The sequence below is a fragment of the Hippocampus guttulatus genome, chromosome 14 (genome assembly GCF_054856545.1).
Source record: "Hippocampus guttulatus isolate MCC_2025c chromosome 14, RoL_Hgut_1.0, whole genome shotgun sequence".
Classification (NCBI taxonomy): Eukaryota; Metazoa; Chordata; class Actinopteri; order Syngnathiformes; family Syngnathidae; genus Hippocampus; species Hippocampus guttulatus.
The window spans coordinates 16,381,294-16,398,324 of NC_141274.1; the positions used below are offsets into that span (position 1 = coordinate 16,381,294).

Genomic DNA, 17,031 nt, shown 5'->3' on the forward strand with positions numbered 1-17,031 from the left:
ACCAAGGGGGTGTTCACTGGGCCCTGATTTAACCACCTCCTACAAAAACAAAATTGAAAATTGGTGAAAAATATTTCAATGCAATATTTCCACAATTGGGTTCTATGTAGTTGTTTGTCCGTCTTTGGGCGTTTTCACCAATTACTGTGGTCAACAAATATTTCGGAACTTTTTTTTATTTTTATCAGAGATGCAAGTAAACTTTTCTAGATTTTTGTCTGAATCTGCCCTTGTCACGTCAGGTTTCAATAACAACAGTAATATAACACAATGTAATAAGTCATATTTTTGAATTAAGGCTTAAGTGCAGCAACAGGTGGATTTATTTCCTGTAATGTCATAGCTATAAATTGATAAAATACATGTTAAAACTCTGTATTGCGCAAACGTTTTTAGGTCAGAAAACAGTCACCATTTTTTAAATCAACATCAGATACATTAAAGCAGCAGTCCCTTTTTTGCCCCAAGAACCGGTTGAATGTCAGACAATATTTTCAAGAACTGGCCTAAAGACAACAAAATAATATATAACCTGCATGAAAACTGTGGTATTTTCTAAACATAAAAATGAAAACAAATCATGACAAGAGGACTCCTATCTGACCGGAACGCTCTCCGATTGCTCGGACATGCCTTCAAAATAAGATACGTGGCAAACACAAAGTGCATGTAAAATACGACCCAGCATCACCGCATATTGTGCAGAGTGCACATCAATGACATAGGCCACTCTTTCATGGATTATTGTAATGTACTTCTTGAATTATGGTGATGTGCTTAAAGGTCCTCGGGTGCAGGATTGATACACTACTCGTGAAAAGAACGTTTACGGTCTCCAGCACCAGACTCATCAGCAAAGCTTGCTTCTGCTGTCAAACTTTTTTATAGGGCTCACAAGAAGAAACACATGCACTTTTGGAAAGCCTCTAACAGATTGGATTGGATTAAACTTTGTCAAATGTACTGTATGTGAAACATACAGCACAGATGAAATTTCTTCCCTCTCAACACAAAACAAGATGATGAACAGTATTTCAAGTATTTAACATTCTTCACATGTTTGCGGTCAGATCTTAAACAAGGAGAGGCCCCATTTGAATGCACATATTGCAAGCACACATGATGGCTGAGAACTCAAATCTGGAAATGCATCATACTCTGTGGATTAGACGGCTGCACTTTATCGAAATAAAACTCCAACGTCCGTTTTTGTATAATTAAAACCACATGGATGATTTATTTGACTAAAATGACTCAATTTATAAGCACATCATTCAATAATACCTAATTTCATGAATACAGAGGTCTGTACACTAGTAAGCATAACTTTTTTTCCGTAACATCACAATAAGCACACCATGCATCAGTGGATGTCGCCTCGTAACAGTTCTGTCTCGGCAGTTTTGTACAGTACTCCATTACGCATACTGCATGTTACGCCGTCCTATGCATATGACGTTTACAATATGTACAGTGTTCATTCTCCTGTGAGTGTGGACTCACGCGACTAGGGTTGCAAAATTCTGCACCTTTTCAAAGGTTGAAACTTGACATGGAGAGAAGCCAGGAATTTACAAAATTTCAGGTTGGCTCTTAATATGGAATTTTACTTGAGTTGGGGAACAGCCAAATTCAAAGTACAGCAATACCTTATCAGTTCCCCCAACTTTTCTATGAGATCATTTGCAAAAGTTCCACAGCTAAAAATTCTCATGGAAATTACCCAGAAACTACACGCCGCCCATTGCAACCCTACACACATCACACTGCTTACCAAGTTAATCACTTTCTATACCCCAGCCTTACTCACAAAGAGTATCAGACGAAAAGAAACAGCAAAAATCATAGCTACTCAGAATAGTGCGTAAGGCTGTCTCCTAGGAATTCTGGAGTGCGCGATGGTGATTCCACAAGTCAACACAGTGCTGAAGTCTGCTGACAAGTTGCTGCTCCACGATTGGCTGAGGGATGGGGCCGCACCATGATGACACATACGCTGCCGTTCTTGAATCTACGGCCCACCCCGGTGATTTGGGGTACACTGAAATTGAGGCAGCGTTTTTTTAATTGTTGTAAAATATCTTCTTGCCCGACCCCTGGAGAAGGAGGATGACTTGGGGGGGGGGGGGGGGCAGGATGGAGAAGCGATATGAACACTCAGACCTTCCCTAAGGGGACTGAGCGGGAGCGGCAGCGGGCTCTTGAGGGTGGATGGACACCACACCCGAAGACTTGAATTTGGGCAGGTGGAGCCCAAATTTGTTCTCCACTCCAGCGAAAGTGGCGGCAGCCAGACGGTAGCCTCCCACATGATCGGCATTGATGGGAGGGAGTTCCGAGATGCGAGACTTGGGTGTGGGCTCGGATCCCGATGGACGACTGCAATGGAGGAGCAAAAAAAAAAAAAAAAAAAAACATGTTTCAGTCTAATGATTCTAACGAGATTCTAACGGCCGCCGGGGAGCGCTCGAGCAGAAAAGGTAACAATGAGATGCTATCATGTGTCACAGTTGAAAACAACCGGCCATGAGAGGGCACATTTTACTTGTGTTTTGAGCTGGACTGCAATCCGAAAGCTGTGTGGTCGTGTCTATGACAGACTTGACCGAGCACAAAATAATTTTTATGGAGGCTATATATGACTGAAAATAGAAAATGTACCGCATTAATAAAATAAAATACTGAGATATGTCAAATGTAACTAACAATAGAAAAGTATACAAAAATAGACGAAAGTCGTGGCTTGAGAGCACTTTCTGGCATGTTGCATGCACCCGAAACATGCAGAAAACGACTAATCTTCCCTGCTTCATGGCTGTTCAACACGACTCACCGTGCGACACCATTCAATCTCCCAAACGACAATATTTTACTCTTAATATCGGCCGAGTTACAATGCCGATTGCAGATACATTGGTTTGGAATAAGCACAGCTCAGCGTTCGTCACACTTCACTTTGTGGCCCAGGTCTTACGAGATTTCCCACAAGATTATCCAACGCTCCTTTTAAAGTGACCGTGCTCCATTTATCAAACGTGAATACTGACTTATTCACTACAACAGTCATAATATTGTTCACCTGGTTACATATGCCAAAAGAAATGCCAAAAGACACTGTCGTGAAAGGTAGAAAACCTAATGAAGGAATGCTTGACCGAGTGTTTCGGCAAGCGAGAAATTTTTTATTTTCAAAACAAACCATTACTCGAAAGGGAACGGTGCCTTTTCTTTTTTTAGCCAGCCGTGTGAGTGCTGTTTTACTGACGTGGTGCTGCTGTGTTACAGGCACTATTTGGAAAGAAAAGGTAAGATATGTCATTAAACGTTGAAGCCTCTTTCTGTGCCACATCTTTCTTTGCAAATATCTCATGTTACAATATGGGCACCTGCGGCTTGTAGACCGGTGCGGCTTATGTGTGTACAAAATGTTTCTTCCCTTAAAAATGTACTTGGTGCAGATTATAATCAGGTGCGCTCTATAGTCCAGAAATTATGGTATGTATATATGTGTTTCACACGACCCCCCCACTCCCATCCAATATAGGCATGGCTTGGGATTTGCTCCCTCGCCATCTCATGTGTTTTCCACTTCATATCTAAGAAATTGGGGTGCAGCCTGGCAACCCATCAAATTCCCTGTCTCCCCACTCTTTTCATGTTTCTCTTGGACTGTAAAATGAACTTCGTTGCTCTCTACTTGCAACAACAATACATTCGATTCCATTCCATGTTAAGATCGGTAGCAAAAATTGTCATTTGGCTTCAGAAACAAAAAGAACTTACTGTCCTCCAAAGTCAATATAGAACCACCTCTGCAAGAGTTCATATGTCACCAGAGTCACGCCAAACTGGGGGGAGGACCGGCACATACGAGCTGGACGAGAGAGACAACAGTGCTGTGTCAACATTGAAAATGCGCGTGCGTACACGCACGCGCATTTGACTGAACAACTTTTCAGATTTGCATAATCTTGACTCAGACAATAGACCTCTTTTGTTTTCGTTTCGTTTGAAAATTGTGACAAAGGTAAGGAAGCTCCCAGGGTCATGAGCATGTCTTCAAAAGTTACCGAGTGAAAACTTGAACAATAGCTGCACAATAAACAGTTTTCCATACTGTCACTTATCTTTTTTTAAAAAATAATTTAATAGTACCCTGAATTCAAGAAAAATGAATTGAGTCCTCACCAGCGGGCAGAAAACAAACAAACAAAAAGCCACTTCAATCAAGACCTTAAGGAAGTGGATAATACCGCCCTACACACACCGTCACTACTATTCTATCATCATACACTCATTCCCTCTCACACACACACTCTATCTTTCTGTCACTCATTGACTGACCGCCGGCTCCCTTCCAGAGAGCTTGGAATCCTTCCTCCCGCATGATCTTCCGGAAGCAATCAGTGACTCCGGAATAGGTGGTCTGACCCGCCCGGGCGGCCACTTGCAGACGAGTCTTGATGACGTCGGCTGGCGTCACGAGCGAGGCTGCCGGGATGCCTGGGAAATCAAGCCGGAAGAGACGACTGCTGAGATTGCCCGATGACACAAGTTAAGTTCCGAATACCCTTCCTACTGGCAGGTCACACATTGATTGATTATTTTTAGTTAACATACATTCGCTTATTATTAATGTTATTATTGTTATAATGATATTGATTAATTGGTTGATTATGCTCGCAATGAAGAACGCTTATGCCTGCAATGATAAATTGATTATGCTTGCAAAGAACGGTTATGCCTGCAAACATTAATTGAAGAACGCTTATGCTTTTAATAAAGATATACTGCTTCTTAAACATTATATATATTCATCATAATGTGCTCACATTTATAATCCTTTTTATCCTCACATTTATACTCAAGAATGCTTAGTGCACTGTGTGGAAGTTTAGGGACGCAACCACCTTTCCGAGGACATGGTTGGAAAGAGATAAGTGTTAAGACTAAACAGGAGCAAGGTTGGACAGTGGATGGAGCCATCAACACCGGCTGCAACGTGATGTTTTTGTAACAATTGCACACATGTACGTAATTTACACTCACATACACACACATAGTCAAACAAGTTCAGTGTGTCTTCAACAGCCCCCACCCTTTAGGCTGGGTTGTTAGCGGAAGTTACGGAAGGAGAGTCTTTGGCGGATTTGTTTTTATAGTATTTGTGACACTTTCAGAAAGAAGGACAGAGTGGACAGAGAAGCAGAACGTGAGACTACAATGGCCAGCAATACAGAAATGTCTATTAGTTCAGCGATGCAGTAAATCCACAGAAATTTTACTGTGTTCATTTTGTTGTTTGTAGTGAAAGGACTGCGATTGGCTGGCAACCGGGTTAGGGTTGCCCCCCGCCATCTGCCCGAAGACAGCTGGGATAGTTAAAGGATATAAGAAGCAGAGTTTTTAAAAATGGATTTCTTGAAGCTCCATTGCACTAAATGTGCATCGAATTACTGCTCAGTGACGGTGGTGTTTCATTTTCGACAATGATGTGCAGTTGTGCTAAGAAGGCAAAGAAGTAGTGAAGTGTAAAGATTGATGTGGAGCACACGACGCACTTGTATTTTACTTTGCAGGTTAGGTAAAGAACGAAATAGAGCATCCATCCATCCATCCATTTTCCGAACCGCTTGATCCTCACTAGGGTCGCGGGGGGTGCTGGAGCCTATCCCAGCCGTCTTCGGGCAGTAGGCGGGGGACACCCTGAACCGGTTGCCAGCCAATCACAGGGCACACAGAGACGAACAACCATTCATGCCCACACTCACACCTAGGGACAATTTAGAGCGTCCAATCAGCCTGCCATGCATGTTTTTGGAATGTGGGAGGAAACCGGAGCACCCGGAGAAAACCCACGCAGGCCCGGGGAGAACATGCAAACTCCACACAGGGAGGCCGGAGCTGGAATTGAACCCGGTACCTCTGCACTGTGAAGCCGACGAGCTAACCACTGGACTACCGGGCCGCCCCGAAATAGAGCAACTCCTGCTTATTTGTTTATTCCAACTTACAACTCCTCACAGTCGGTTCTGCTAAGCCACGTTTCGTGCAGGTGGAAGCTTTCGACCTCCTCTTTTTGTTGCATTGCCTTTTGAAGAATAGGACTCTCAGCAAAAGCCCATACAGAGCAACTCCTTGGAAAATGGACCTTGAAGTTCAACAACGCATTTGGGGTCTGGAATTTATTACTGTATTCCAAATTGAATCACTAGCAAAGAGAAATCTGTTTTCGAAATCCAAGCCAGCAGAAGATGGATTCTTGGATAACTCTTATTCGGTGACAGTGAGCGAGTATCCTTTGGTGTGGGGGTGTGGTTGTTTCCCCCGGCCCCCTCTCTAATCGTCTCATAAAACGGTTGGGGCCAGCAACCATAGCTAAATATTTCCAATCGCAAGAGATACACTCTGCGATGATTATTTTTCAACACGGACTCACAAACGGCATACGAAACAGCATCTGCGTTTACCCGCAATTGCTCCAGCCGTGAGAAGCTGCAAGGGGCCGAGCCGACCTTGGTCGTCGGCCATTGTAGACTTGAGGTGGGCGTAGGCGGGGAAATAGATGGCGGAGAAGGGGATGTCCCTCAGGAAACAGGCCTTAGCTCCCTAGAAACGCAATGCGCAGTAAAGCACCAGCGTAACCAAGAGGCGGCGGCGGCGGCTTGCGGAATGTACCGGGACATATTTTTACCTTGTAGAGTCCAAAGAAGCCCAAGTCTCGTACCACGTTGAGTGCGCTAACTCGAGGCCCGGTGGTGATCTCACCTGCCACCTGCAGACGGATTTTCACGATCTCCAGAGGGTTAGTAAAGATCACCTGGGAGCCTCCAGCCTGCAAGAACCACGGCAACAAGAGCTTGTGAGCATACTTGCGCTACCCCTTCCACATGGGTGCTTGATGGCGCGTGATGCCACTTACACAGCCGCCAGCCAAGATCTCTGCGAGGAAAGGGATTGAGTTGTCCTTGTCGGTGAACTTGTCTCGTACAAAGTCATTCACCTGTGAAGCGCAAGTACAGATAAAGTTTGCGGGTTTGTCTGTCCGGGGAAAAAAGCCACCATTCAAAGAAAGTCTGATTTTTTTTTCCACCAAGAACTAAAGGCATATTTTCTCAAGAATATAAAGCCAAGATTTTTTTTAAGGCATCATTTGAAGAGTAAAAGGCATACGATTATAAGAAGTTGAATTGTTTTTGCACTTTACTTCTTCCCTCGTTAAACTTTCACTTCAACATTTTAATGTTAGATTTCAGCTTGGTAAAAGTTAAAGCGTGAATCTTGCCAAATTTCTGAAGTGCAAAAACTACATACGGTTCCTGATTTTATTTAGGGCTGCGGCTTTCAAATAGTATTAAAATCAGCTATTCTACTTATTATCCCTTTGATTAATCAAGAAAAAAAAAATTGGATTAAGAACAATAACAATACAAAATATGCATGTGAGGTGCAAGAATACATTTTCTCCACTTTGGCTCGGTGTGACAAGAGACCGAGAAAGATTTTGAGACGATAATGCCTTCGGCATTGTTTGGGGAGGAAAAGAGTGTCTATCGGTGTTTAAGTTTTAATCTAAGTTTTTACAAGTCCAGTTTGCCATGTTATAATGTGGAGAACCGTGCCAATTAAAACAAAGGGGCCAATGTGTGAAAAAATGTGTTTTTATGGCCACATTTAGCTGTTGCGGCTTTTACCAGGTGCATTTTGTCATCTGGAAATTAAGATACTGTATTTTCTGCACTATAAGGCGCACTTAAAAGCATTCCATTTTCTCAAAAGCCGACAGTGCACCTTATAAATGGATCAATATTCTGATTTCTTGGACGTAGTATTCTAAATGTTCTGTAAAGCGCTTTGTTACAGCTGCAGTGGTGATGAAAGCTCGATATAAATTAATTATATTGTTTTCCTTTAGCGTAGCTCCATCTAGTGGATGCATAACGCAACCGCAGCCACTATTGTAGCTTCTACTCTATGCGCGTACAATGCAGTGCGCCCTATACATGATAAGAGCTTCAAATTATGCCATTGAAGGTGCGCCTTATACTCCAAAGCGCCTTAAAGTGCGGAAAATACTAAAAATCTAGTTTATCCAAATCCACAAGTACTCTATCGAATTTTCAGTAGTATACACGTGAATGCTGGAAATTTTATTTTAATTTAAATTTAATTTTAAATTGCAGCCCTCACATTAATATTACATTGTCGTATTTCTGTTTAGCAAAATCTCTGTCCATGGAATTAACCTACAAACAAACAGAAAAATAAATTAATTGCTCCTCATAGGAAAAAAAAAAGTTATTTTGAGCCTTTGTAGTGATCCAAAATGTTCATCTCGTTTGATCTCTACATTAGTGTACGAATGGAGGGGACTCACAGTGAGTTTGATGGCTTTCTCAGGCGCCACGCCAATGAGCTGGGGAACCAGACCTGCGGGTCATCATGCGCGAGAAGCGTTTGTAGTCGTTTGCGATGCCAACTGGTTAGTCGAATGGAAGTGACGGAACGGGCAGGAGTGGTTCACTGTGGCGTACCTCTGTAGAAGCCAAAGAAGCCTTCGTAGCGGAGCACTTTCTTAGCGCAGTCAAAGCTGTTCTTGTACATCAGCTCCCCGACAAACGAACCTGTGGACCTCTGGTTCTGCATTCGGGTCTTCACCAAATCGATTGGGTACACCGCCGTGGCGCCCGTCGCTGGGCATAGAAACACGAGCTTGGAGCAAAACGGATTCTCTCACGATGTCGATGGCCGCAAGGAAGAAGAACTCACCTCCAGCAATAGAGCCCAAAGTGAACCTGTAAGCAGATTCTGCAATTTGCAGCCACACGGGCCTCGAACTGTCCCCTTGAGCATGAGTCTGGGGAATCATAAAACGGAAAATGACGCCCGATGCAAGTGTTGAATAGTGAATACTGTACTTCCTAAAACGGAGGCCTCTACTCTTAATAAACTGCCCCATTCCCATTTATCACAAATAAGCGGTGCAGCATTCCCTGCCTCATGAGCCATTTGGAGTTACTACTTGGCTGTAATTAACGACTACGACTGGTACCGGCGTGTATCGTGCTACACCCCTTGAATGAACACATACAATTTGCATGGCAGGAATGGCAACGCAAATATGCAGTGCACTCCAACATTTCCTTCAAAGCATACTGTAATAAGTTCCAAAATATTACACTGATTGCAAATGAGGTGTATACGCAATAGGGCTGTCCCGAGTCAAGACTTTTACAATCAATTATTTTATCCATTAAGCAAATAATTGATACAATTTTAGTTGGCTTTTTTCCTTCTTCAAGATGACTGTTTATTCATCGATTGTTAATTATTTCTAAATTTTAAGTGATTAAAAAAAACAATTAAGCAATATCACAGGAGACGGGTAGATGTTGTACTTGCAAACATTTTAAAACTGATTGGGGTACTTGTTCAGTCATTTCCTAAAGTTAAAGTGGATGCTCGCAAATGCTTTATTTTAAATAGTTGAATTAATAAACACCAATGGGGAGATATACATACACTATGTACACGATTTAATGTGTGAGATGGGCAGTGGGGGAGGGACAAGTTACCTGTTTTTGGGTTTCAGCCAGGTTATATGGAAGACTTCCTTCTTCCAGGGGAGCGATTCTCTCAATGTCGGCAAGATTCAGGCGCCTGACACACAAGTACAGAGATGAGCCACTGTTGACAGCTGATAAAAGAAGTGTTGAACTTGACCCCGTTTGTTGGTTTTACAGCAATACGCGAGCATGTTTACCCAGAGGGGGAGTGCAGGCCTGATAACTGGTACAGGATGTCAATCTCCATTGGCGTGATTTGACCAAACTTGTTGGCAGCATGAACAAACTCCTCTGTAGGGGACAAATAATAAGATCAAACACACACACACACACGCACACACACACAATATAAATAAAAGTTTGCTTTCGCATTGTTGTTTGGAGACAAAATAAATAAATAAATAACTGCACGCACCTTTGGTGACCAACGTGTCATTCCAGGAACCGGCCAGTGTGCTATAGATTTTGCGGATCAGCTCCATGTTGTTGAGGAGGGAGTTGAAGGCGTTGAAGTAAGAGAAGCTAACCAGATGCGAGGTGCTGCCTCCAGCTGCCTGAGAAGAGAAAGCCACAAAAAAAAGCACCATTTCATTACAGCTCAATCATGTCTCGAGTATTTCGTACTACTATTGAGACAAGACCAGTTCATCGCGGCGCATATGCTCGAGACCCACCAAAATCCAGTTGTACGTCAAACAAAATGATTCAAGCAGCCTTTCTTTAGGCATTTGAACGCAAGAAAATTGCAAGAATGAAAATGGAAAAATCCACAACTTCATGTCTGGTAGTGGCCATGTGTTCATTATGTGCCTATGTGCAGAGCCACAAGGGGCGGATCATGAGTGATGATGGCGAGTTTGCGTGTGAGTGTCCAGGCGTGAGCTGTCGCGGACAACAGCTCCTGCATGAGTCTCCTCATTGTGTTTAATAACTGTTTCGTGGGTTTTCCGTCAGAAAGTGCACCGCCAACTGTGGCTCTCTTTTCCAAGAAAGTATCCTGTAAAAATCCATTTAAAAACGATGGTTACAAGCCACAAATTTCCACGGAAATTATGTCTTCGACAAACTGATACACTCTATACAAAACAAAATAAATCTGTAATACAGCAGGAGCGCAAACAACACTAATGACTACCTAAAAAAGACAGACAGTACTTGCTCTGGGAAAAAAAAGCAGAAGCTTCTCTGATGTTGCAAGACTGCAGGTAAATTAGTACATGAGTTGAGGATTGGGTCATGTGATTTTTGTTGTTGGGTGAAATCTGACCACCACGCATTTTTCCCCCCTCTAAATATCACAATTGCGATTTAATATATGCTTCATTTTTCAAGGCCCTCTTCCTTTGCATTTAATAAAAAACACAACCAATACATTAATCTGCATTACAATAAACCAGATTTATTCGACAGGATTAGCTTTCCGCTAACATAAAGGCAAATGAACTATCAATTTAATATGAAAGCGTAAGAGACATTCGCTCGGACAGTTGAACAGACTCAGGAAGAGATTGCCTTTTTTGCCAGCAGGAGGCGCAGTTTTCTACAAAGCCACTCCTCGTGCTTCTTAACTGACACCTGACCTCTGCAGCCTCTTTTTAATGATAGTGTATGCAAATTACAAGTGATATATCAGAAAAACACTCCCTTCATCATTTACATGTCACGCCTCAGCCCAGCCCACCGATACGCCCCTCAGAGGCCAAAACATCTCTCGGTACAAACAATGGATACCTTGTTCATTCAGTGGGTATATTTCGCATGAATTGAGACACTGCACAAACTCAAGGACATCTTATCGTGCTGCCCACCCAAAGTTGAACCTTCCTGTTTGTACTATCAGTTAACAAGGCCTCAGTTTCATTCCGCTCGAGTTGGCCCCTTTTTCTGTGTGCTCTAAAAACACGCTTATAAGGTCAATCAAGCATACAACAAAATGAAACTTTTAAACACGACAACTTTGAGTTTGTCTATACTCTATCAGAAAGATAGCTTGTTGTTGTTAACTTGCTCATCACTTTGACGTGCAGTCATTTTACTTGAGAAATCCTTTATTCGTCTCATATTACGCATTCACTGCACCAACTTCACTAAATTCTACCCAACAAGTGTGCCGTAAAAAAAGTCACTCAGGCAGATGACAACAATAATGTCAACAAATCTGTGGCTTTAACACGTCACCGTTTCCTATTTCATAAAATATATGGCACTTCTTAAAGCAAGACGGCAGTGAAAATTCCTTTCCCTTCATTCAACGAGGCAGTGTGAATAAACATTAATAGTGGATATATCAATGGCATCTGATTTCCCAAACAAAAGTTTCAGGCGATTAACTGAAGCCATACTACGAAAATATTCAAACGAATGACTGCACTGACCTCTAAGTAATAATTGATTTATTTATTTTTAATGAGTTACAGCAGAAACTTGGGGGAAGGTTCACACACCTTCATTCATCGATTCGCCTGCTACTCCAGGAGTTGGCAAACAGTCCCAAGAGGCAAAAGGAGTGGCAAATATCCCAAATAGCAGCAAACAGTTGCCCTCTATCTTTCACAAACAGAACGTTGTCTCGAAGCATTGCTAACAGTGGCTAAATGTGGCGAATGAAAGAGGCGACCTCCTGATTTGTGTCAACATTTAACAAAAGAAAAAAGGTTGCCCAAACTAATATTCCCTACCTGCACAAGCATTCACCGCCCAGTGAGAGACCACTCTGGGCAGAGGTTCAAAAGAAATAAATGCATAAACCTGGCCAAAAATGAGCTGTTCATGTACATGGGATTAACATCACCTGGTGAGAGAAAAAAAAAAAAAAGACTGTCTGTCACACACTAACTCACCGAGACGAGGTTCTCCTCCACAAAGGGTGTGAGCATGTGGTGCCTGATGGTGGCCATAATGTCAGAGAAGTCCAAGGCGGAGATGACCCCATTCTTCCCTTTGTCCTTCTGGGCAAAGGCCTGCCGAGCGTGCTCCAACTGTAGCTCCTGCAAGAGAATGACACTGTGAAGCTGCGCTAAAACAGAGGACACAATTTGGTGTCCCGTCGCGATGCGACAAGGAAGTGAAAAGCAAACGCGGCGATGTTTCATGGGTCAAAATACCTGCAGGAATTGGGTGAATTCGAGGTAGTTGAGACGTTTCTTGCGGTCGTGGCCAAAGTGCAAATGGATGAACTCACAGTCCCAGTTGAAGGGAATGTGGTGGTGCACGGTGGTCTGGCTGAAAATGTCCCGCACATTTTCTGTGGCAAAATTACACATATTTAAAAAGATAGGACTTCAAACTCAGAGTAGCGCAAAGAATTGTGTTTTCTCAGACGAAGAGGGAAACAGTCAGTTCATACATGCTGGAGGGAGCTAGAAAGAGCAATTATCGGGTTCAAAGAGTCACGGTAGGAAAAGTCCATATCTGCCGGGGACTACACAAACACACACAAGAAGGTGCACTGATGATGAGGCACGCAAACACAGAGGACATCAAGTTGGGAACCGGACCAACGGCAAGCAATGCTGTGTGGGTTTACGGATCAACTGGTCACATGACTCGAGCCCGGAGGCGGTCAACAAACAAAAGACGAGACAATGGCACGTACGTACCAAAGGAAATGTCTCCTGTTCCAGTCTTGTCAAAGAGCTGGAAGGCAACTATGAAGAGAGCGTCAGGTGCACACAAGACGGACTCAAAAGCAAGAAACTCCTGGAAAGAGATGAGCCTGTCCAAGCAGTCAGACAACAAAAACATTTTTCGATTCAATCTTAAAGAAGTAATTGAGGTCATAACGAATCAAATAAATGTCTCAAAGTAGTGGTTCTCAAAGTGCCCTCGCTAGGATCACAACTAGTGGTATGCGGGCTCTTTCTGGTGGTACACAAAAGTATCCATTTAATACAAATAAAAGATTTCCAACTTGTAATGCAATTCAAGAGATCAGAACGACGCTCGTCGCTAGACGTACTGCCTGTTTACACTTTTTGTTTTGAAATCCAGTCCAGGACTTTTTTTTTTTGTGGTACATTTTGAAGTACACTTTAGTTGTGTTTAACATGAAAGATACGCGTGCGTATTGTCTGTGTGTCATTTGTGCACAAGTTGTCGATCTTATCTTTATGAGGTAACAGTAGCAAGTCCTTCATCAGCCACCGTTTAACAATTAGTACTGCGTAATGTTTTGGGGGTTCGTGGCACAAACCCGTCCTTGGTGGTGTCGGCCACAGCAGCCAGCAGTTGTACAGTTTTGGGGTTGTGATGGAGCTGTGTTTGCAGTCCCAGATACTTCTGGACAAAGTCTCCAGGGGTCATGAACCTGTCTCCATCCTTGTCCACTTCGCTGGCATACTGACGGTACAAAAAGCCATACGAGAAGATTTACGTTGAAGTCGGCCATTGTGACTTGGGGACTTCAGCTTCACAGACCACATAACGCTTCACGCTGCTTTGTGTGTGTGTGATGCGTGCACTATTAAATAATCACGCTCATGTGTCGCATGAGTATCACTTTATATCATCCACAGTCTTGCTAATCCGCAGCATTTCAGTTAGAACACCTTCAAGGACCACGTTTGTTTGGAAAAGCTCCAGGGGAAAGAGCAAACTGAAACGGTTGAGGGGGAAAAAAAAGTCAAAGGATAGTGATCGGACAATTCTGTCAGTCATTCATAATGCATTTTTCAGTCATCGCCACCCCCCAAAGAAAGAATAACTTACATAATTTCAACGATTAGACTCCCTTCTAAATTTGAAATTCAGTATGGTACATGTGATGGTAGACACAAGTAGAATTGGTTCTGTGAGCAGGCTCAGAACTTAAAACACTATACAGTATCGCCTATATCCTTTTCTCTGACGGGCTAGCATTAAGTATGTGGATTTGAAGGCAAAGTTGTGTTCAGTTTAACGGTAAACCATAAATTACAAGAAGCAAAACTACAGTATTGTGGCCAGCAGCCAGGCTGGCTGGTCATGATGTATTCAAAGTTACGTCGCTGTCCGACACACATCACCCTAGAGGCTGGCCAAGATGTCTCACAACAAATTAACATATTCCCAGGTGTCATATATCTGTTGTGGGCGGCACCTCAACAAATTCGGACATGTCAGACTGACCCGACTGAGCTAGTGGATGTATCTTCTTGGCTTGAGCTCGTGTGCTATTCAACCCCATGCATGTCCTCGCAAGTACCAACAAGGGCTTGTCATGCAAGGGTCACATGGTCAGTCACACATTGGCTATGCCGAGAACATCGTGAAGGTTAACTGTTGCTGTAATAAGCCAAGGTGGCTTATGGACTGCCCAAGTATTTTTTTTTTTAATACGAAACGTGATCAGTGGAGTGGCCCGGCTGGTAAAAGGCTCCTTAAGCACTTGCTTGCGTGTGTTCTCAGCTGACAACAATGCTTGCCCCTTTATTAAGCCTCACGCTGAAGAAAAACAACAGTGCCAAACAAGCTGACACGCACCCCTAACGCATGTGTTTTGAGCCTTGACAAGTCACTCAAGAGATTCAACTTTAAATGTCAGCGTATTTGGTTTCAATCACTTGTCATTTAGAGTTTGAGTTTTGTTTTCTACTTTGTACATGAAGCAAAACAGCTGCCTTTTACGGCCATTTAGCGTTGGCAAACAGTGTAATTTAAAACCTGAGACACAAACTCCTCAGCTCACTTACCAAGCAAAATCAGACTGGACTCACTCTTTCTTCTCATGCACAGTCTGAGGCAGTCTTGCCTAATCTTTTTTTTTTTTTTAAGCCAAGGTACTGGAAAAATCCCACACCAGAGCACCAAACAAAAATGTCACAAAAAGTATGAATGAATGATGGTCTCTTCTGAATTTAGTTTAATAAAAATCTACATATCATCATATACATAAGGGTAAAAGTATTTGATGATATGTAGATTTTTCTGTTCTTCTTTGTTTTGAAAAATGATCAATTCAAATTGCTACAAAATAAGGGGCAGGACTAGATAAGTTACTTACTTCTTCCTACTCCCTTGAGCATACAACTGTGATGATGTGTTTTTCTTCTTTTATCTACTTTCTAATTTTCCTTTCATAATTTTTGTTCGACTTTTGTCAACCTGTAATTGTGTATACTATATATGCTCAATAAACAATAAAACAAACAAACTCATTGTGAAATCTGGACCTGTTCAACTAAACACATACTTGCACGAAGTTATGCATTCAATTGTTCTGCCTCCCACTATACATCGCTGAGATGAACAGAGGTGTATTTTCAACTAATAACTATTTTTTGACAAATTAAGCTACACACTAGTGAGCTACTACACCTTGGTTCAATAACGCTCACAAAAATTAAATCAAAACATCTGACCACGGAACATATTTTAAAAGTGCAATACTCACCTTTTGGAAGATTGCTTTGAGCTCACTTGGATCCCCGCGTTTGGTTGATTGCACCTAAAAATAAAAAAAATATATATATATAGAAAAATCCAACAAAAATTATAAGAGGGTGATAGGGAATTTGAGGCTGTTTACACATCCCTTCCCCCTAACAAATATGTAAATTATAGCCTATGTTGGTGTTGGAAGGCCAGGCCAAAGACGCACGTGTACATTTTAGCTTGCAATGAACCGAACTAACGCTGATGCTACCCAACAGAACCGGGCTGGCGGTTGCTCACAGGTCGAACCTCGAACCAGCCCCTGGTAACGACAAGCTAACAGCTAGCACGAAAAGGACGCGACCCGTTACAGTGACTCGGGAAATAAAAGGCAAGGCAACTAATGGATTAAAAAAAAGAGAGAAAGAGGGAGGAAAAGAAAAAGACGTCCCGTTTAGCGTTTTTGTCAGGAAGAAAGTAAGACTGACAGCTGGTTAGCATTACGGAGCTATCCTCCCTCCAGCCTGTTGGGAAGTGTCATCAAGGCCAGCAGCCGCCGACCGGCCGCCGGGCGTCAGCTAGCCCGGTGATGCTACAAGGCAGCTCCGAGCACGACGCCCGCTCGTCTGGCACACACTCGCTTCGACTGTTCCTACACACGAAAACGAGCAAAACACCAAGAGAAATGACGGAAGTAGGGGTTGCAAATTGCAAAGGAAATGATGCCGAAGTCACCTTGACCGCCATGCTGGTTTGACGTCACGGATCGTATGCGGGGGGAGAGAAAGAGTGAAGGAGCAAGAGAGAGACGACGGAGGAGGAGGCGATGGGGGCGGGGGTGCAGACAGTCAAACAAAGTGCCAAAGTGAATCACTACAACAAAAAATGTAAACTATTTTACTCATCAAAACGAAACGTTGATGCGACCTTTTGAGCTGGTCCCGCTGATGATGCCGTTTAGCACTTTTGTTGCAAGACAGATGATTTGCAATTTCTGCCGACTATCCTGACAACTTTCCTCACAATAGGTGTCAAACTAATTTTTAATCGCGGCTCACATTGTAGTTACGATTTATATCAGAGGATCGTGATGATTATGAAATCAAATAAATGT

The 17,031-nt window shown here is 42.8% G+C and overlaps 1 protein-coding gene across 3 annotated transcripts; it reads right to left on the minus strand.

The window, feature by feature from the left end:
- Positions 1-253: 253 nt before the first annotated feature.
- LOC147195367 (electrogenic aspartate/glutamate antiporter SLC25A12, mitochondrial-like) lies at positions 254-16,727 on the minus strand. 3 transcript variants are annotated; one of them, XM_086129242.1, is made up of 18 exons: positions 16,653-16,727; positions 15,937-15,990; positions 13,759-13,904; positions 13,166-13,281; positions 12,671-12,810; positions 12,407-12,553; positions 9,982-10,120; positions 9,764-9,857; positions 9,576-9,660; positions 8,770-8,857; positions 8,535-8,693; positions 8,378-8,430; positions 6,923-7,003; positions 6,695-6,835; positions 6,471-6,609; positions 4,345-4,503; positions 3,784-3,874; positions 254-2,379 (listed from the first exon to the last, which is right to left on the minus strand). In XM_086129242.1, the coding sequence occupies exons 1-18, from the start codon at positions 16,662-16,664 to the stop codon at positions 2,169-2,171; spliced, it is 2,055 nt and encodes a 684-aa protein (XP_085985368.1). In that variant the 5' UTR covers positions 16,665-16,727; the 3' UTR covers positions 254-2,168. The 3 variants fall into 3 exon arrangements, with proteins under 3 accessions (XP_085985368.1, XP_085985369.1, XP_085985370.1); XM_086129243.1 differs by having other exon boundaries at positions 255-2,379; positions 16,406-16,695; XM_086129244.1 differs by having other exon boundaries at positions 255-2,379; positions 15,937-16,569; positions 16,653-16,669.
- Between the last annotated feature and the right edge of the window lie 304 nt (positions 16,728-17,031).